This window comes from Narcine bancroftii, chromosome 13 (genome assembly GCF_036971445.1).
Source record: "Narcine bancroftii isolate sNarBan1 chromosome 13, sNarBan1.hap1, whole genome shotgun sequence".
NCBI lineage: Eukaryota > Metazoa > Chordata > Chondrichthyes > Torpediniformes > Narcinidae > Narcine > Narcine bancroftii.
In genome coordinates, this window is record NC_091481.1 from 85,587,934 (window position 1) to 85,601,498 (window position 13,565).

Here is a 13,565-nt window from a genome sequence, read left to right on the forward strand (position 1 = left end):
AGAACTAGATGAACTCCAACATCCCACATGCAATTAATTCAGTGAGATGGTTAGAAGAAGTTATTATAAAAATAATTTAAAATAAGGAATTGGACGACCACTGGGAGAAGCAGGAGTGGGCATGGGGTTAAAAAAAACTGCACTGGAGAGGAATCAATAGAAGTCGGTCCCTTCGCAACCAAACCAAAAAAAAGACACTACCTCTTCATTGAACAATTTACTGGTTTCCTTCTTGATTGGATCCAGATACTGGACTTGACCTGCGGAGAAGCCAACTACAAGCGAGACACTGTCAGGTGTGGCAGTAAACTGGTTAAAATCATGGCAGGTGGGCTGCGTCCCTTTGTATATACGCTTGTCAATGGGTTTACTTAGGTCTGCTGCCTGGGGAGAATAGAAAAGACCTGCTTTTAGTCAAGGCAGTGCTGAATCTCAGCGCAAGCAATTAAACTTTACGACCTGTCACTGACTAGTTGAACCCAACCTGACATAACACAAATGTGCTGGAGAAATTCAGCAAGTCACGCAACTGAAAGCAAAAGAAACAGAGCAACAGGCCCTTCTGGCCCACAAGCCCGTGCTGTCCAATTACACCCAATTAACATACAGCCCCCGTACATTCTGGAGGGTGGAGGAAACAAGCACCCAGAGGAAAGCAACACATTCATGGGGACAGCATACAAATTCCTTACAGGCAGCAAACCTGGGTCATGGTGATGTCATGACGTTCCTCAATTGGAGGAACCGCACCTTACGTTCTCTCTCAGTAGCCTCCAGTTAGATGGCATCAATATTGACTGGCAATTTCTGTTATTCCCCCTTCCCCTCATCCCTGTCTCCCTTCATTTGCTATCTGCCCCCTTCCTTTTCTCTCCCCCATCACTTTTCACCCCCCCCCCCCCACCTGTTTGCCTGTGTTCCTCCTCCCCCCACACCTTTTTACTCGGGTGTCTGCCCAACTTTTCGACACTCCTCAGGCCCAAAATGTCAATAGCCTTTTGTTTTGTATGGATGCTGCAAGACCTGCTGAGTTCCTCCATGTGGATGACACTAGATTCCAGCCAATGCAGACTTCTGGTTTACTTCTAACCTGTCGGTGCCAAGATGGGAAGTTGAAATTGTAAATAAGGAGTAAATTGCATCCATTTGAAAAATAAGCATACTCTAAATACTGTTTACCTTCAAAACTCCAAACACGTTCTGAACATAGCCTTTTGGTCCTACAAATATTACCAATCCTATCTTCCTCAGTTGTAATTCACGAACCAGGTCGTCAGTATTTCTGGCATTTTGATACAACTTTCACCAGATGCTTTCTGACTCACTGACTTCAGTTTTTCCCCCACTCTCTTCATTTCACTCCACATTGTTTTTGCAATCATATAATTCTGCCTTTACATATTCCCCCCCTCCAGATTTGTTCCCCATTCACACCTTTCGCCTTCACTCTCCCCTTAATGATGCCTGCCAGTACCCTCGCGCAATTCCACAGTGGGAAGCACAGTCATCTTTCAAGTTCAAACCCACTCAGGTGGGTTTTTTTTTAAAACCTGCTGCACTTTAACAAATGCTTCACCCCCACATTATTGGCCTGTCAGCAGATGCTCCCAGCACCTGAACCACCCCAGTTAGAGCCCAAACTTAGGCAGCACACTCTTATTTCTTTATACAACTTATACAGGTTTGTGTGTGTATAAAATAGTAACATACATATACACTATTCACACATATACTACAATGTACATCATACACTATGTATATATATATATATATACACGTTAACACTATCCAAATACACCCAACACACCCTCCACCCCTGACCCTTGCTGTCCCCCCTCAAGAATACCATGTCCCCTTGTGTGACCTCCATCACGTGACAACTGTGAAGGGAGAATGGGCTTGGTGTCCCCACAGCCCCAGCCCGTTCATGCCGACCCTGGAGCGTTCCATCACTGCCCCTGCTCCCTCCACCCCCACATCCTGCCCTGCCCCTCTCCTCCTCCATCCTTGCCCCCGCCCTCATTGACCTCCCCTCCACCCCTGCCCCCTCCCCTCCACCCCTGCGCCCTCACCCCTGCCCCCGCTCCCCTGCCCCCGCCCCCCTGCCCCCGCCCCCCTGCCCCCGCCCCCCTGCCCCCGCCCCCCTGCCCCCGCCCCCGCCCCCCTGCCCCCGCCCCCCTGCCCCCGCCCCCCTGCCCCCGCCCCCCTGCCCCCCCTCCCTGCCCCCGCCCCCTGCCCCCGCCCCCTGCCCCCTCTCCCCTGCCCCCTCTCCCCTGCCCCCTCTCCCCTGCCCCCCCTCTCCCCTGCCCCCCCCTCTCCCCTGCTCCCCTCCCCCGTGACCCCGCCTCACCTGCCTGGGCCCCCGGTACAGATAGAGGTAGAGCTCGCGGCCCACGTTGAAGCAGATGCGCTCGCCGCTGCCGGCCGGTCCGGGCATGGTGACCACGGACACCCGCACGGGGTGGGTGCCCTGCGCGGTGCTGAGGGGTAGGCGGCTGGGGCGGCTGTACTCCGCCAGGCTCAGCAGCTGGTAGGCGCCCTCCCGGGTGCGGAACAGCGACTTCACCTCGTTTAACTCCTTGCCCCCGGTCTCGGCCGCCATCTTCCGCCGGCGCCGCCCGCCCACGCCCCGCTTTGGCCCGACCTCCGGCGACAGCGCCACCCTCCTCCCCGGCCGCCGGCGACAGCGCCACCCTCCTCCCCGGCCGCCGGCGACAGCGCCACCGTTCGCCTCAGCGCATCTCTCCAGTTCTCTGCAGATCCCAGCCTGAATCACTTTGGCCAACAAAGATTTTTGCTTCCTGAACACTTTTGGGTCCATTTTATGGATTTTGGGCTGCTGATCACAAAAATTATCTTAACATTTTGCTATCTTGTCCCATTTTTCTTAGATATTTCCTGTCATATTGTAAGTCCACTTCAAGCAGAGAAAACCATGAAGTGCGACACATCATTCAAAATTCATTCTCTGCATTCACACTTGGACTCCTTCCCCACTGATCTTGGTGCCGTCAGTGACGAACAGGGTGAAAGGTGTCACCAGGAAACCATGACCATGAAATCCATCAGTGCCAGCGGCTATTGTTGGACACTGACATGAGAGGCATCAGATGCTGAGTACAAATGAAAATCAGTGGCAAAACATTTTTAGGTCAGTTGAACTAACGCAATGTATCAGCGTCATTATGTGATTAAACATGCTAAATTCAATAAAAAAATTGTTTCTCCAATGGAAACGGATGCAGACTGACCACCCTGAGATGCCTCTCAGAATCTTGTTGACCTCGATTAAGTCGGTGGCAGCACATTTTTCCCTCTTTTCCACTTCAAGCGGTTACAGGCCTGAAATTGTCAGCAGTGGGGATGCTCCACATTTTCCAGGAGACCTTGAATCTTTTCCCTGTAGTACCCTCCCACTCCAGAGCTCGGAAGAGAATGCCATTTCTGGGGAGTCTGATGCTGGCAACACCAGTTCAACTTTGGTGACAGAGGTGTCATTAGGATCTCACTGCTGGGTATGACAGTGTTTCAGAGGAGAGCGCTGATGATATCCAGTGGAGGATTTTGCAGACAGTCTCAGTGGGGTCGACCCATGCCTGGAAGTGTCTGCTGATGGTGCCCATCTCCTGCAAGGCTCCTCTGCATTGGAGAGACAGGGCACAGACTGGGAGGTCACTTCATGGATCGCTCTGCTGCCGCAATACTGGGGATCTCCCAGTGTCCACCCCTTTAATTCCCCATCCCATTCCCTTCCTGACTTGTCTATCCATGGTCTCCTGCATGGCCAGACTGAGTCCACCCGTAAATTGGAGGAACCACACCTCATCTTCCTCCAACTGGACGGCAATAACGACTCCTCCAGTTTCCATTAAACTCCCTCCTGCTTGTTAACTTTTCCCCAGCTCTGTCCTTCCCTTTTCCGTCTCCTTTTATCAGTTCTCACCTTCCCCCTCATCATAGCCAATTATCGCCTTTTGTTGGTCTGGACTCTTCCCTGAGCCACACTATCTCTAGTCTGAGATTTCCTGCTTCTGGTTTATTCTGCTTATTCCTAGAAGAAGGGCTCAGGCCTTTGTCTCCTACAGATGCTGAAAGACTGGTTAAGTGCCTCCAGCATTTACTACAATCTCAGCATCTGCAGAACCTCGTTTCATCTCCTCCAGGCTCCCTAACTGGGTTTTACCAGGTTTGGGATCTTGACGTTCAAACAGTTTCTTCCACAGGTGGTCACAGGCTGCGCTGGATTATCAAAGACAACAGTGGATTTCATTATCAAGGACTACCCCTGCTGAGAAGTGGATCCAAAAGTACGATTTTACAGAGAGCCTCAACTTGAATCTCCACGATCGGAGTTCAGTGCCATGCATTTGAGCCGAGATCGTGCTTTATGGTTGCTGAGTGCTTCAGAGAATGAGGCGAGCATGACTTGGAACTCAGGCTCAAAGCTTTCCTCTTCAACGAAGAATCAGTAAAGCATTCTATACCTCTCAAGCCCGAAACACTGGCTATATATGCGGCCGGCACGGTTAGCTCAACACCAGTGACCCGGATTCGAATCCCACACTGTCTGTAAGGAGTTTGTACATTCCCCCCGTGTCTGCGTGGGTTTCCTCCCTCCCGGGGATGTAGGTTAATTTGGGTGCAATTGGGCGGCACAGACTTGTGGACTGGAATGTCTAAATTTAAATATCTATTAAGGACCCTGTTTAACCTGCTGAATTTTTATTTTACACAACGAAGATACAGGAAGGCATCAGGCCCCAACACAAGTTTTGGGTCAAGGGATCTCATTTAAATTCTCACAGGGTTAAGTTTAATATCACAAGATGATAGCATATCCAAGACTGCAGAGAAATAGTGGTCAGGTCACTCATCCATGTAACCCAGTTCTACCTGTCGCATGGTCGGTGGCTAAACGGGCTCCCCCACCAGGCTTTGCCTGGTACGGAAGGTGGCTGGACACGCTACAGGATGCAAAGCAAGACCTGAACCCTCTCGTAGGGTCAGCGGCCATCTAGCGAACTCGTGCCGTGAAGTGCGGAAAGGGCATCCCTTGCATTGAAGCTTTGTCTGGCCATTCACTGCAACTCCACCCCCCCCCCCCCCCCCGTCTTGGACCTCAGCAGACCACTGGATCTGGGAGGGAATGTCGAGAGGGTGGGTCTGAACCTGGGCAACCCCCTACTCGCCTAAAAACCTTCTGAGGATTGGGGTATCCTCATATGAAACCCCACAGACTGACTGAAAGGAACCATCATTATCCTTTGTATCTGGGCACTACCAACAAGGGCACTAAGTTGGCAAGCTTCAAACTTCCATGGGTTTTATTCAAAAGGTTAACAGAAACTAGGGAACGGATGTGTAGTTGGAATGCGTCAGAGAGTTTAATAATCAGAATTAGTTGTGGGGGCGCTGGTCAAGCTAAATCACAATCCCATGGTTCAGTGGGAAGGGTCAAAGTGAGCCGAGGGTCGGTGGAATGGATGCGATGGGCCAAGGGTCTTCAATCATCCCGGGGCCTCGTGTTTCACAGGAGTCACTGCAAGGCCTGGAGCTTCACCGCAAACAGCAGCACCTGTTTCTTCAGCTCTTTGTTCAGTTCCGACTGCGATGCGCGGGGATTCCTCTTCACAAACTCCGCGATGGCCAGGATACATTGCCTCTGTGGAGAGGAAGGGAACACGGTTATTCCCCACAGGGGGCAGACTCCTCTACGTCTGGGGGAGACCGGATGCAGGCTGGGAGATTGCGTTGCTGGGCGCCTTCCGCTGAAATAACGGGGACCTCCCAGTGGCCACCTATTTCAATTCCCACACCAACATGTCTGTCCAAGGTCTCACGCACTGCCAAACCAAGCCCACTCACAATACCTAATATTCCGACCGGGCCCTCTCCAACTGGATGCATTAACATCAACTTCTCCGATAACACCCTCCGCCAAGTCTCTCCTCTCTCCCCATTCCCCCCTCTCTCCAGCTCCACATTCAGAACGCCACCCCCTCCCCATCACCTCAGCTTTCTTTCCTTCTGCCTGCACACCCATGTCCACCTTTTGCCCACAGGCCTGGTCTCCTTCCTTTGATTCAGACGCCTTCCTGCTTTTGTGGCTCAGGTCCGAAACGCTGGCCACCCTTTACTTCTGATAGAAGCTGCTGAGTTTCTCCAGCACGTCTGTTTGTGAATGGCTTCCAAAACCAACTTTTTTTTGACTAGAATAAGTTTTATTTACACATTTCTGGAGGATTGAGTGGCCCCAGTTCCTGGTCTGCCAGGCTGGACAGGTTTGTAGGTGATAATGATCAATCACTTCAGGCTTGACTTCAACCTGGTGAAATGTTTTGCCATTGTACACACCGACTTCATCAGATCAATGAAGATGCAGGAAGGCTTCAGTTCCCAACCCAAGTTTTGGGTCAATGGATCTCACTTAAGTACAGGGCAGCAAGTTTTTTTAAATTTCAATATCACAAGATGATGACATTAAAATCGGCAGGGTTAACGAAGGGGTCCACAGTTAGCACAACGCCTTTCCAGCACCAGTGATCGGGACCAGGGTTAGAGTCCCTCACTGTCTGTCAGGAGTTCTCTCCACGTCTGCTTGGGTTTTCCATGGGGGCTCCGGTTTTCTCCCACCCTTCCAAAGAAAAAAGACGTATCGAGGGTTGTAGGTCAATTAGGCTGCACGGGCTCGTGGGGCCGAAAGGACCTGTTACCGTGCTGTATGTCTAAATCTAAAAAAAATTTAAAATTTCAATACTGCAAAGGAATAATTTCCAGAGATTTAATCTTGCTCAGAACAATGTGGAAAGGATGTTATGACCTCACGGTAGAATTGACACTTTAATAAAACTATTTCAACATATCAGTGTGTGCATCGACAACAAGTTGGCAGGCTTCAAACTTCCCTGTGTTTTATTAAAATAGTCAACAGAAACTAGGGAACGTCACCGGGAACAGACGTGCCCTGGGAATGCATCAGAGAGTTTAACAAACTGTTGTCTTGCTGCCAACCAGCTCTGGAAGGATAACGTGTCCCCCAACACCCATGATCTAGAACAGCCATTTTCAACGTGGGCCTCAGCACATTTAAAGGGGAGGGGGGGGATCATGAACTTAAATTGTTGATTACTTTTCTTTATCTTTGCTGTGTAAGGGACACTGTTTGACCTGCTGAGTTTCTCCAGCGTCATGTTTTTAACTGCAGATGGGAGACTTTTTTTTTTAAATTGTTTTTCTGTACATGTGCTATGTCTGGTTGTGTGTCTGAGTGTTTTGCACCGAGGACCAGAGGACGCTGTTTTGCCGGGTTGTAATAGTGCAATCAGATGACAATAAACTTGACTATGGATTGCTCATGTCAGATTGTGGCGGGGTATACAAACCGATGTGATTGTATGTTTGGGGAGTTCCTGGATCCCTTGGAGGGAGGGTTTGGATGGACCTCCTGCCAAGCTTGAGTGTAATGAAGGAGAACTGGGGAAACTAAAGTGTCCACATCCTCTATTCCTTACGGTGCGTTGGCTGAAGAACGGAGCATCACCCTGGACCCAGACGAAGGGGTTGAAAAGCCTTTGTCCTCCTGTCCCAGGTGTTGCAAAGGATGGGCCTGGCCCCATTGCCAGGCAATGTCCCGTCATGGAAAAGTATTTCCAGACCAACACCTTCGATCACAGGGCCCACAGGCAGGGGTTAGCACAGAGCGTCCCATAGAAACTGGGGGATGGTTCCCTGAGCAGATTGTCCTGGCCATCTTGCGGAATATCCCATTGCCAGGGCTCAAACAAGCACCAGGACCTGACCTGGCTGGCAGAGAGAGGAGCCCACCCTGTCAGATCCTTCCTGTACAAACGGAACATCACCCTCCATGCATGATCCCGAGATGACTGCAGTGGAGTGGAGTCAGTCACCCACTTCTTTGCTGAATGCAGATTCGTTAAGAGTGTGTGGAGAAGATGCAAGGGTCCTGGTCATGGATCATCCCCAGCAGCGTGACAGAGGACTCTCTGTTCCCGGGGACACATACGGAGCTGCTGGAAGACCCTCAACTCAGTGAAAGACGCTTGGTCGGCCCGAACCCTGTTGGTCTTTCAGCACACAGAGATGTCAGTGAGGGAATGCTGCCGACTGGCACATTCCAGGCTGCAGGAGTACGTGCTGAGGGATGACCTGAGGCTTGGTGCAGCCAACGAGAGGGGGCTGTGGGGAAGGACACAGTCTACAGTCCTCCCATCACCGGGCAAAGAAGGGGGTCTCAAGAGTGACCATCCAAAAAAGGTCAGTGGGTTAACCGGCCACAGAGAATTTCCCCAAGCACGAAAGTGAGTGGAATCCGCGTAGTTACAGAGGAAACCTGCGTAGATGCTGCCCTGTTGGTCAGCACAAACCTAGTGGGCCGAATAGCCTCCCATAACATCTGGAAACATATCAGAGGTTGGCTTCTTTGATACCTTGTACAAGTCAATTTTGTCTTGTCCCGTCAGGTACTGTAAAAACGAGTGAGCAATCCTTGCTCCTGTCACTGCCTTCAGCAGCTGTTTGCTTGTCTCCTCATCAGAGTTCAGCCAATTCCACAGGGCCACCTGCAACAGAGGGCAAAGGTAGGTCCACTTCGCTTCAACAGCAAGCGGCAAGCCGACGAGAGGGGAGGTGCAGGAGAGGTGGATGATTACTATTACAGCACCAACGTTTGAATCCCGCACTGTCTGTGAGGAGTTTGTACATTCTCCCCAGTGAGTTTAGAACCAAAGAACACTACAGCACGACCCTTCTAGTCTGTGCCAAATTATTTTCGTCCTAGTCCCACTGACCTGCACCCAGTCCAACGCCCTCCATACTTCTCCCATCCATGTCCTTGTCCAAATTCTTCTTAAATGTTAAAATTAAGCTCACATTCACCACTTCATCTGGCAGCTTGTTCCACACTCCCACCACTTCTCTGTGCGAAGAAGTTCCCCTTCATGTTCCCCCTAAACTTTTCCCCTTTTACTCTTAACCTGTGTCCTCTGGTTTGTATCTCACCCACCCTCAGTGGAAAAAGCCAATCTACATTTACTCTGTCTGTCCCCCTCATAATTTTAAATACCTCGATCAAATCTCCCATATTTTTCAATGCTCCAGGGAATAAAATCCTAACCTGTTTAACCTTTCCCTGTAATTCAGTTCCTGAAGTTCAGGTGACATCCTAGTAAACCTTCTCTGCACTCTTTCTGATACCTTTCCTGTACACAATACTCCAAATTTGGCCTCATCATTGTCAAGATTCCATTTATTGTCATGCAATAAATTAGTGTCATATGACATGAAATTGCCTTTTGCCTGCTGTAAGGCGGACAGATTCGCCATCAGTGGAAATTGCATGAAGCACCTCTTACACTCAGAGAAAGGGAAGCAAAAGAGAGCCCCCCCCCCGCCAACCATAGTTATACAATTTAACCATAACATCCCCACTCTTACAACAGTCAACAAGATTCTGAGGCAGAGATCATCTGGGCAGCCAGCTCCTTTTCCCCAGGGTGGGAGAAGCAAAGACCCAGATGCCTTGCCAGGGATGGTGGAGGCTGGAACATTGGTGGCATTTAAGAGACTTAGACAGGCACATAGATAAAAGGAAAATAAAAGTAGGGAAGGTTCAGAACCTTTTTTTTTAGGTATACGTAGGTTGGCACCACATTGCAGGCCAAAGAACCTGTTCTGTGCTGTAGTGTTCTATGTTCTATGCGCAATACTTTGATTAATGAAGACCAATATGCCAAAAGCTCTCTTTACAACCCTCCCACCTTTCAAAACATACAATTTGGACAGGTACATGGATGGGAGGGGTACGGAGGGCTACGGACTGGGTGCAGGTCAGTGGGACTAGGCCGAAAAATAATTTGACACAGACTAGAAGAGCTGAAGGGTCTATTTCTGTGCTGTAATGTGCTGTTGGGTGGAATTGGGTTTAGATTCCACTTTGCTGTAAATAAAAACAAGCAGGTAATCCTACTGTCAGCAAAAAAAACCCAGACTATCTGGCGGGCAAAGTCAGCAGGTCGAGCAGCATCTGTAGGAGAAAAATAATGGTGAAAATCATTTGATGTTGAGTTCCCACTGACAATTCTCCCACAGATGTTGTTAAAGCGCTGTATTTCTCCACAATGGTTCTCAACCTTCTTGTCCATCTTAAGTACCACGTAATCATCGAATTTTTGGACCACTTTTCAGTCCAAAAAAAAAGGGGGGTGGGGGTCAACTTTTACACGGATCCCACTTTCCACCTCGTAAGTATCGACTTCATTCAAGGCGCCGAGAGCTGGGATGGCCAACATCAGGCGGGGTCTGCGTTCGGGATGTCAGGAGATCAGATGGGCAGGCGGGCCTGTGGTTGGCAGTTTGGATGGGCCAGCGTTGGGCGATGGTCTGGCCAAAAATGGGGTGGGGGGGGGGGAGGTCAACTTTTGCACGGGTCAAACAAAAACACCCAATGTTTGGGCCAAAAAGGGGGAGGGGTCGACTATTACACAAAATTAAACAGTAATCCTTTACTAACCACAGAGCACCTATGGCACAGGTGGTGTGATGGGGTGAGTGGAATAAAAAGGTGGAGAACCACTGCTCTAGTATTAAACCCATATTGCAGCAGACCCTTGAGTCTCTAGACTGAGACTGTAACTGGGTTAATGAGAGGAGCTTCTTCTGCTTCATTAGGTGGAGGGTCAAGCGTGGAAACAAACTGGGGGCGGATTGTTTACCTGCTGTAGCAACGCAGCAAGGCTCCCACATCCAGCTGACATTGTCAACACACTCGCCAAGAGGAATCCTGACCACAACTTCAACGCTTTAAGGCTAAACCACAGAGTAAATAAAATAAAAATTGGTTAGAAACGTGAAGGGCGATTCCCCCTCGCCAAGGGCTCACCGACCCGCAGAGACCCCTCATCCTGACCGCCCCTCCATTCGCTCAGGGAGTCCCCACCAGCTTGAGTCCACAGCCTCGTCTCCTGCCTCTCTATTTCCGGGTTCAGACTTCCTGATATGACGTAATTACGCAGGATGCACCGCCCCCTTGCGGCCATAGTTCATGTTCATTATCCCCTGGCTGCCCTAACACCCCAGACCATGGTGCACATGGAGACACACAATACATAATGAACGTGTAAATAATCAAAATAAATATGTATTTTATTGTAGTGGAACTGAGTTACAGGGAAAGGTTAAACAGGTTAGGACTTTATTCCCTGGAGCGGAGAAGAATGAGGGGAGATTTGACCGAGGTGTTTAAAATTGAGGGACAGACAGTGTAAATGTAGGTTGGCTTTTCCCCCTGAGGCTTCCTGCCTTTGCAACCACACCTCCCCTCCCCACTCTCAATAAATCCCTGATTGAGTTTGTCGTTTGAGGAGTCTGATGGTGGAGGGGGAGCAGCCGTTCCTGAACCTGACGGTGCGAGTCTTGGGGCCCCTACACCTTTTTCCTGATGGCGGCAGCGAGAACAGAGTCTGGCGAGGATCCGTGGCTGCTCTCTGCCGGCAGGGTTCTCGGCGGTGGGGAGGGTTTTGCCTGTGATGTCCTGGGCTGTGTCCACGACCTTTTGCAGGGCTTTAAGCTCAGGGGTATTGCTGTCCCCGTACCAGACCGTGACACAGCCGGTCACTTCCCACCACACCTCTGTAGAAATTTGCCAGGGTTTCCGGTGTGGTACCAAACCTCCGCAAACTCCTGAGGAAGTAGAGGCGCTGACGAGCTTTCTTCACGAGGCCTTTAGTGTGTGGGGTCCAGGAAAGATCCTCCGAGATAGTAACTCCCAAGAACTTAAATTTGCTCCCCCTCTCCACCTCCGATCCCCCAATGATCTCTGGATCGTTCACCTCTGGCTTTCCCCTCCTGACGTCAACAATCAGCTCCTTGGTTTTGGTTGTTGTTGGTGCACCATTCAGTCAAGTCTTCAATCTCCCTCCTGTACGCTGATTCATCCCTTTCCTTTATACAACCCACTTATCGTATTGTTATCAAATTTGTGATGTTATTTCCGTACCGAGCCGCACAGTTGGAGGTGAAACTAGACCCAGAGGACAGAGATGTGTAGTGTTTCTTTTTCAAAAATACAGTGTTTATTTCCTCTTTACAATCCGTGTGCACTTCTGAACACGCCGTTATTTTGGGTATGGAATAAAAGAAAGTATTGTTTTACATCATGTCATAATGAGAGAGGTGTGTCTACTTAATCAGACACATCAAAGCCTACCTGTCATGGTTTATGAGTATACGGATGAAATCTTTCAGTTCCTGCAACAATAAAATACTTTACTTGTTAGTTTAATTTAATGTTTATCTTTCAGTATCTTAAAAGAGCGTTTGACATAGATATCGAGCCTGAGGGTTCTCAAGAACCACGGAGTAACCTTGACAGATTATCTGGAATCACAGAGGAACCAGTGTAGCTGACAGGAAAGTGCCAAACAAAATATTTTGTCACAAGAGAGTTCACTTTCGATACTGGGAGGGTGATCAAGACCCTGACTGCAAATCACAGGATCACAAGACACTTCTAATCTAGAACCCGCTGCGTGAATGCTGGCCTATATATATGGGAGGGGGGGGTAACCTCACCCCCGATCTGGTTCCATCTGTCCTTTCCCTGTTCCTGAAAGTGCGATACAGACGGTATGCTCAAAGGCCACCTGCGAACTGGAGAAATGGTGCCCAATTCTCCGCCTGGGCCCTCTCTAGCCAGGGGGAGTTAACATCGACTTGTTTCTGCCAGCCCACTCTTCCCCATCCCTCTGTCTCCTCTCCTCCAGCTCTCCACCCTCTCCATTCAAAGAGCCGTGCCCCCTTCCCCCTGTTTCCTGGTGTCCCCTCCCTCCCTTATTACGTCCCGCCTGTGAGACCGAGCTCCTCCTCTGCCCCTCCCACCCTTACCTTTTTGTTCGGGTGCCTGCCTACGTTCTGCTCGTACCTTGATGAAGGGTTCAAGCCCAAAACGTTGATTCTGTATCTTTACCTTTGCTATATAAAGGTCAGGGTTTGACCTGCTGAGTTTCCCCACCATCGTGTGCTTTCTTCAGTTTAAGGATGCCATACCTGCTGCAAATGTTAGTGGGGAGGACTTGGAAGAGAAATTCAACCTCTGCCACTCGATGGCAGCATTGTACAGGAGTGAGCTCCACTGTCCCAGCGCAGACAGCTGCAACAAGATAGGATGGGAGCAGACCCTTTGGCCAAACTTGCCCATACTGGCCTAAATTCCCCACCTGCACTAGTCCCACCTGACTACATTCAGCCCCATCCCTTTAATGAAGGCCAACATACCATTTGCCTTCTTGATAGCCTGCTGTGCCTGCAAACTGGCCTTTTGCATTCCCACGTCCTTCTGCGCTCCAACATATTCAGGAGAGGGGTCTTGGGGCCACAGGACTCACACCACCAGGTTCAGGGGCACCTGCTCCCCTTCCATCATCAGACTCCTCAACCACAAACTCAGTCAGGGACTCATTTAAGGATTCTGACTTGTACACTTTATTGATTATTGAATATTTATTTTCTGTATTGCACAGTCAGTTTGTTTACATTTCTTTCTTTTGTTG

The 13,565-nt window shown here is 49.8% G+C and overlaps 1 protein-coding gene and 1 long non-coding RNA gene across 7 annotated transcripts in view; one reads left to right on the forward strand and one right to left on the reverse strand.

Moving 5' to 3' along the window:
* LOC138748472 (WD repeat-containing protein 20-like) overlaps positions 1 to 2,654 on the reverse strand; it is a 10,638-nt gene extending 7,984 nt beyond the window's left edge. For 2 of the 6 annotated variants that reach the window (XM_069908741.1, XM_069908739.1), the window contains exons 1-2: positions 2,351 to 2,651; positions 202 to 384 (exon numbers count right to left, since the gene is read on the reverse strand). In XM_069908741.1, coding sequence (XP_069764842.1) covers positions 202 to 384; positions 2,351 to 2,602 — 435 coding nt within the window. In that variant the 5' untranslated portion in view covers positions 2,603 to 2,651. Of the gene's footprint in view, positions 1 to 201; positions 385 to 1,023; positions 1,091 to 2,350 lie in introns of those variants that run through there. The other 4 variants (XM_069908743.1, XM_069908740.1, XM_069908744.1 and 1 more) reach the window with 4 other exon arrangements.
* The window catches only part of LOC138748474 (uncharacterized), a 17,968-nt gene extending 14,732 nt beyond the window's left edge, over positions 1 to 3,236 (forward strand). The window contains exon 3 of the long non-coding RNA XR_011348052.1: positions 2,892 to 3,236. This is a non-coding gene — a long non-coding RNA (uncharacterized lncRNA). The remainder of the gene's footprint in view (positions 1 to 2,891) is intronic.
* The last annotated feature ends 10,329 nt before the right edge of the window (positions 3,237 to 13,565 follow it).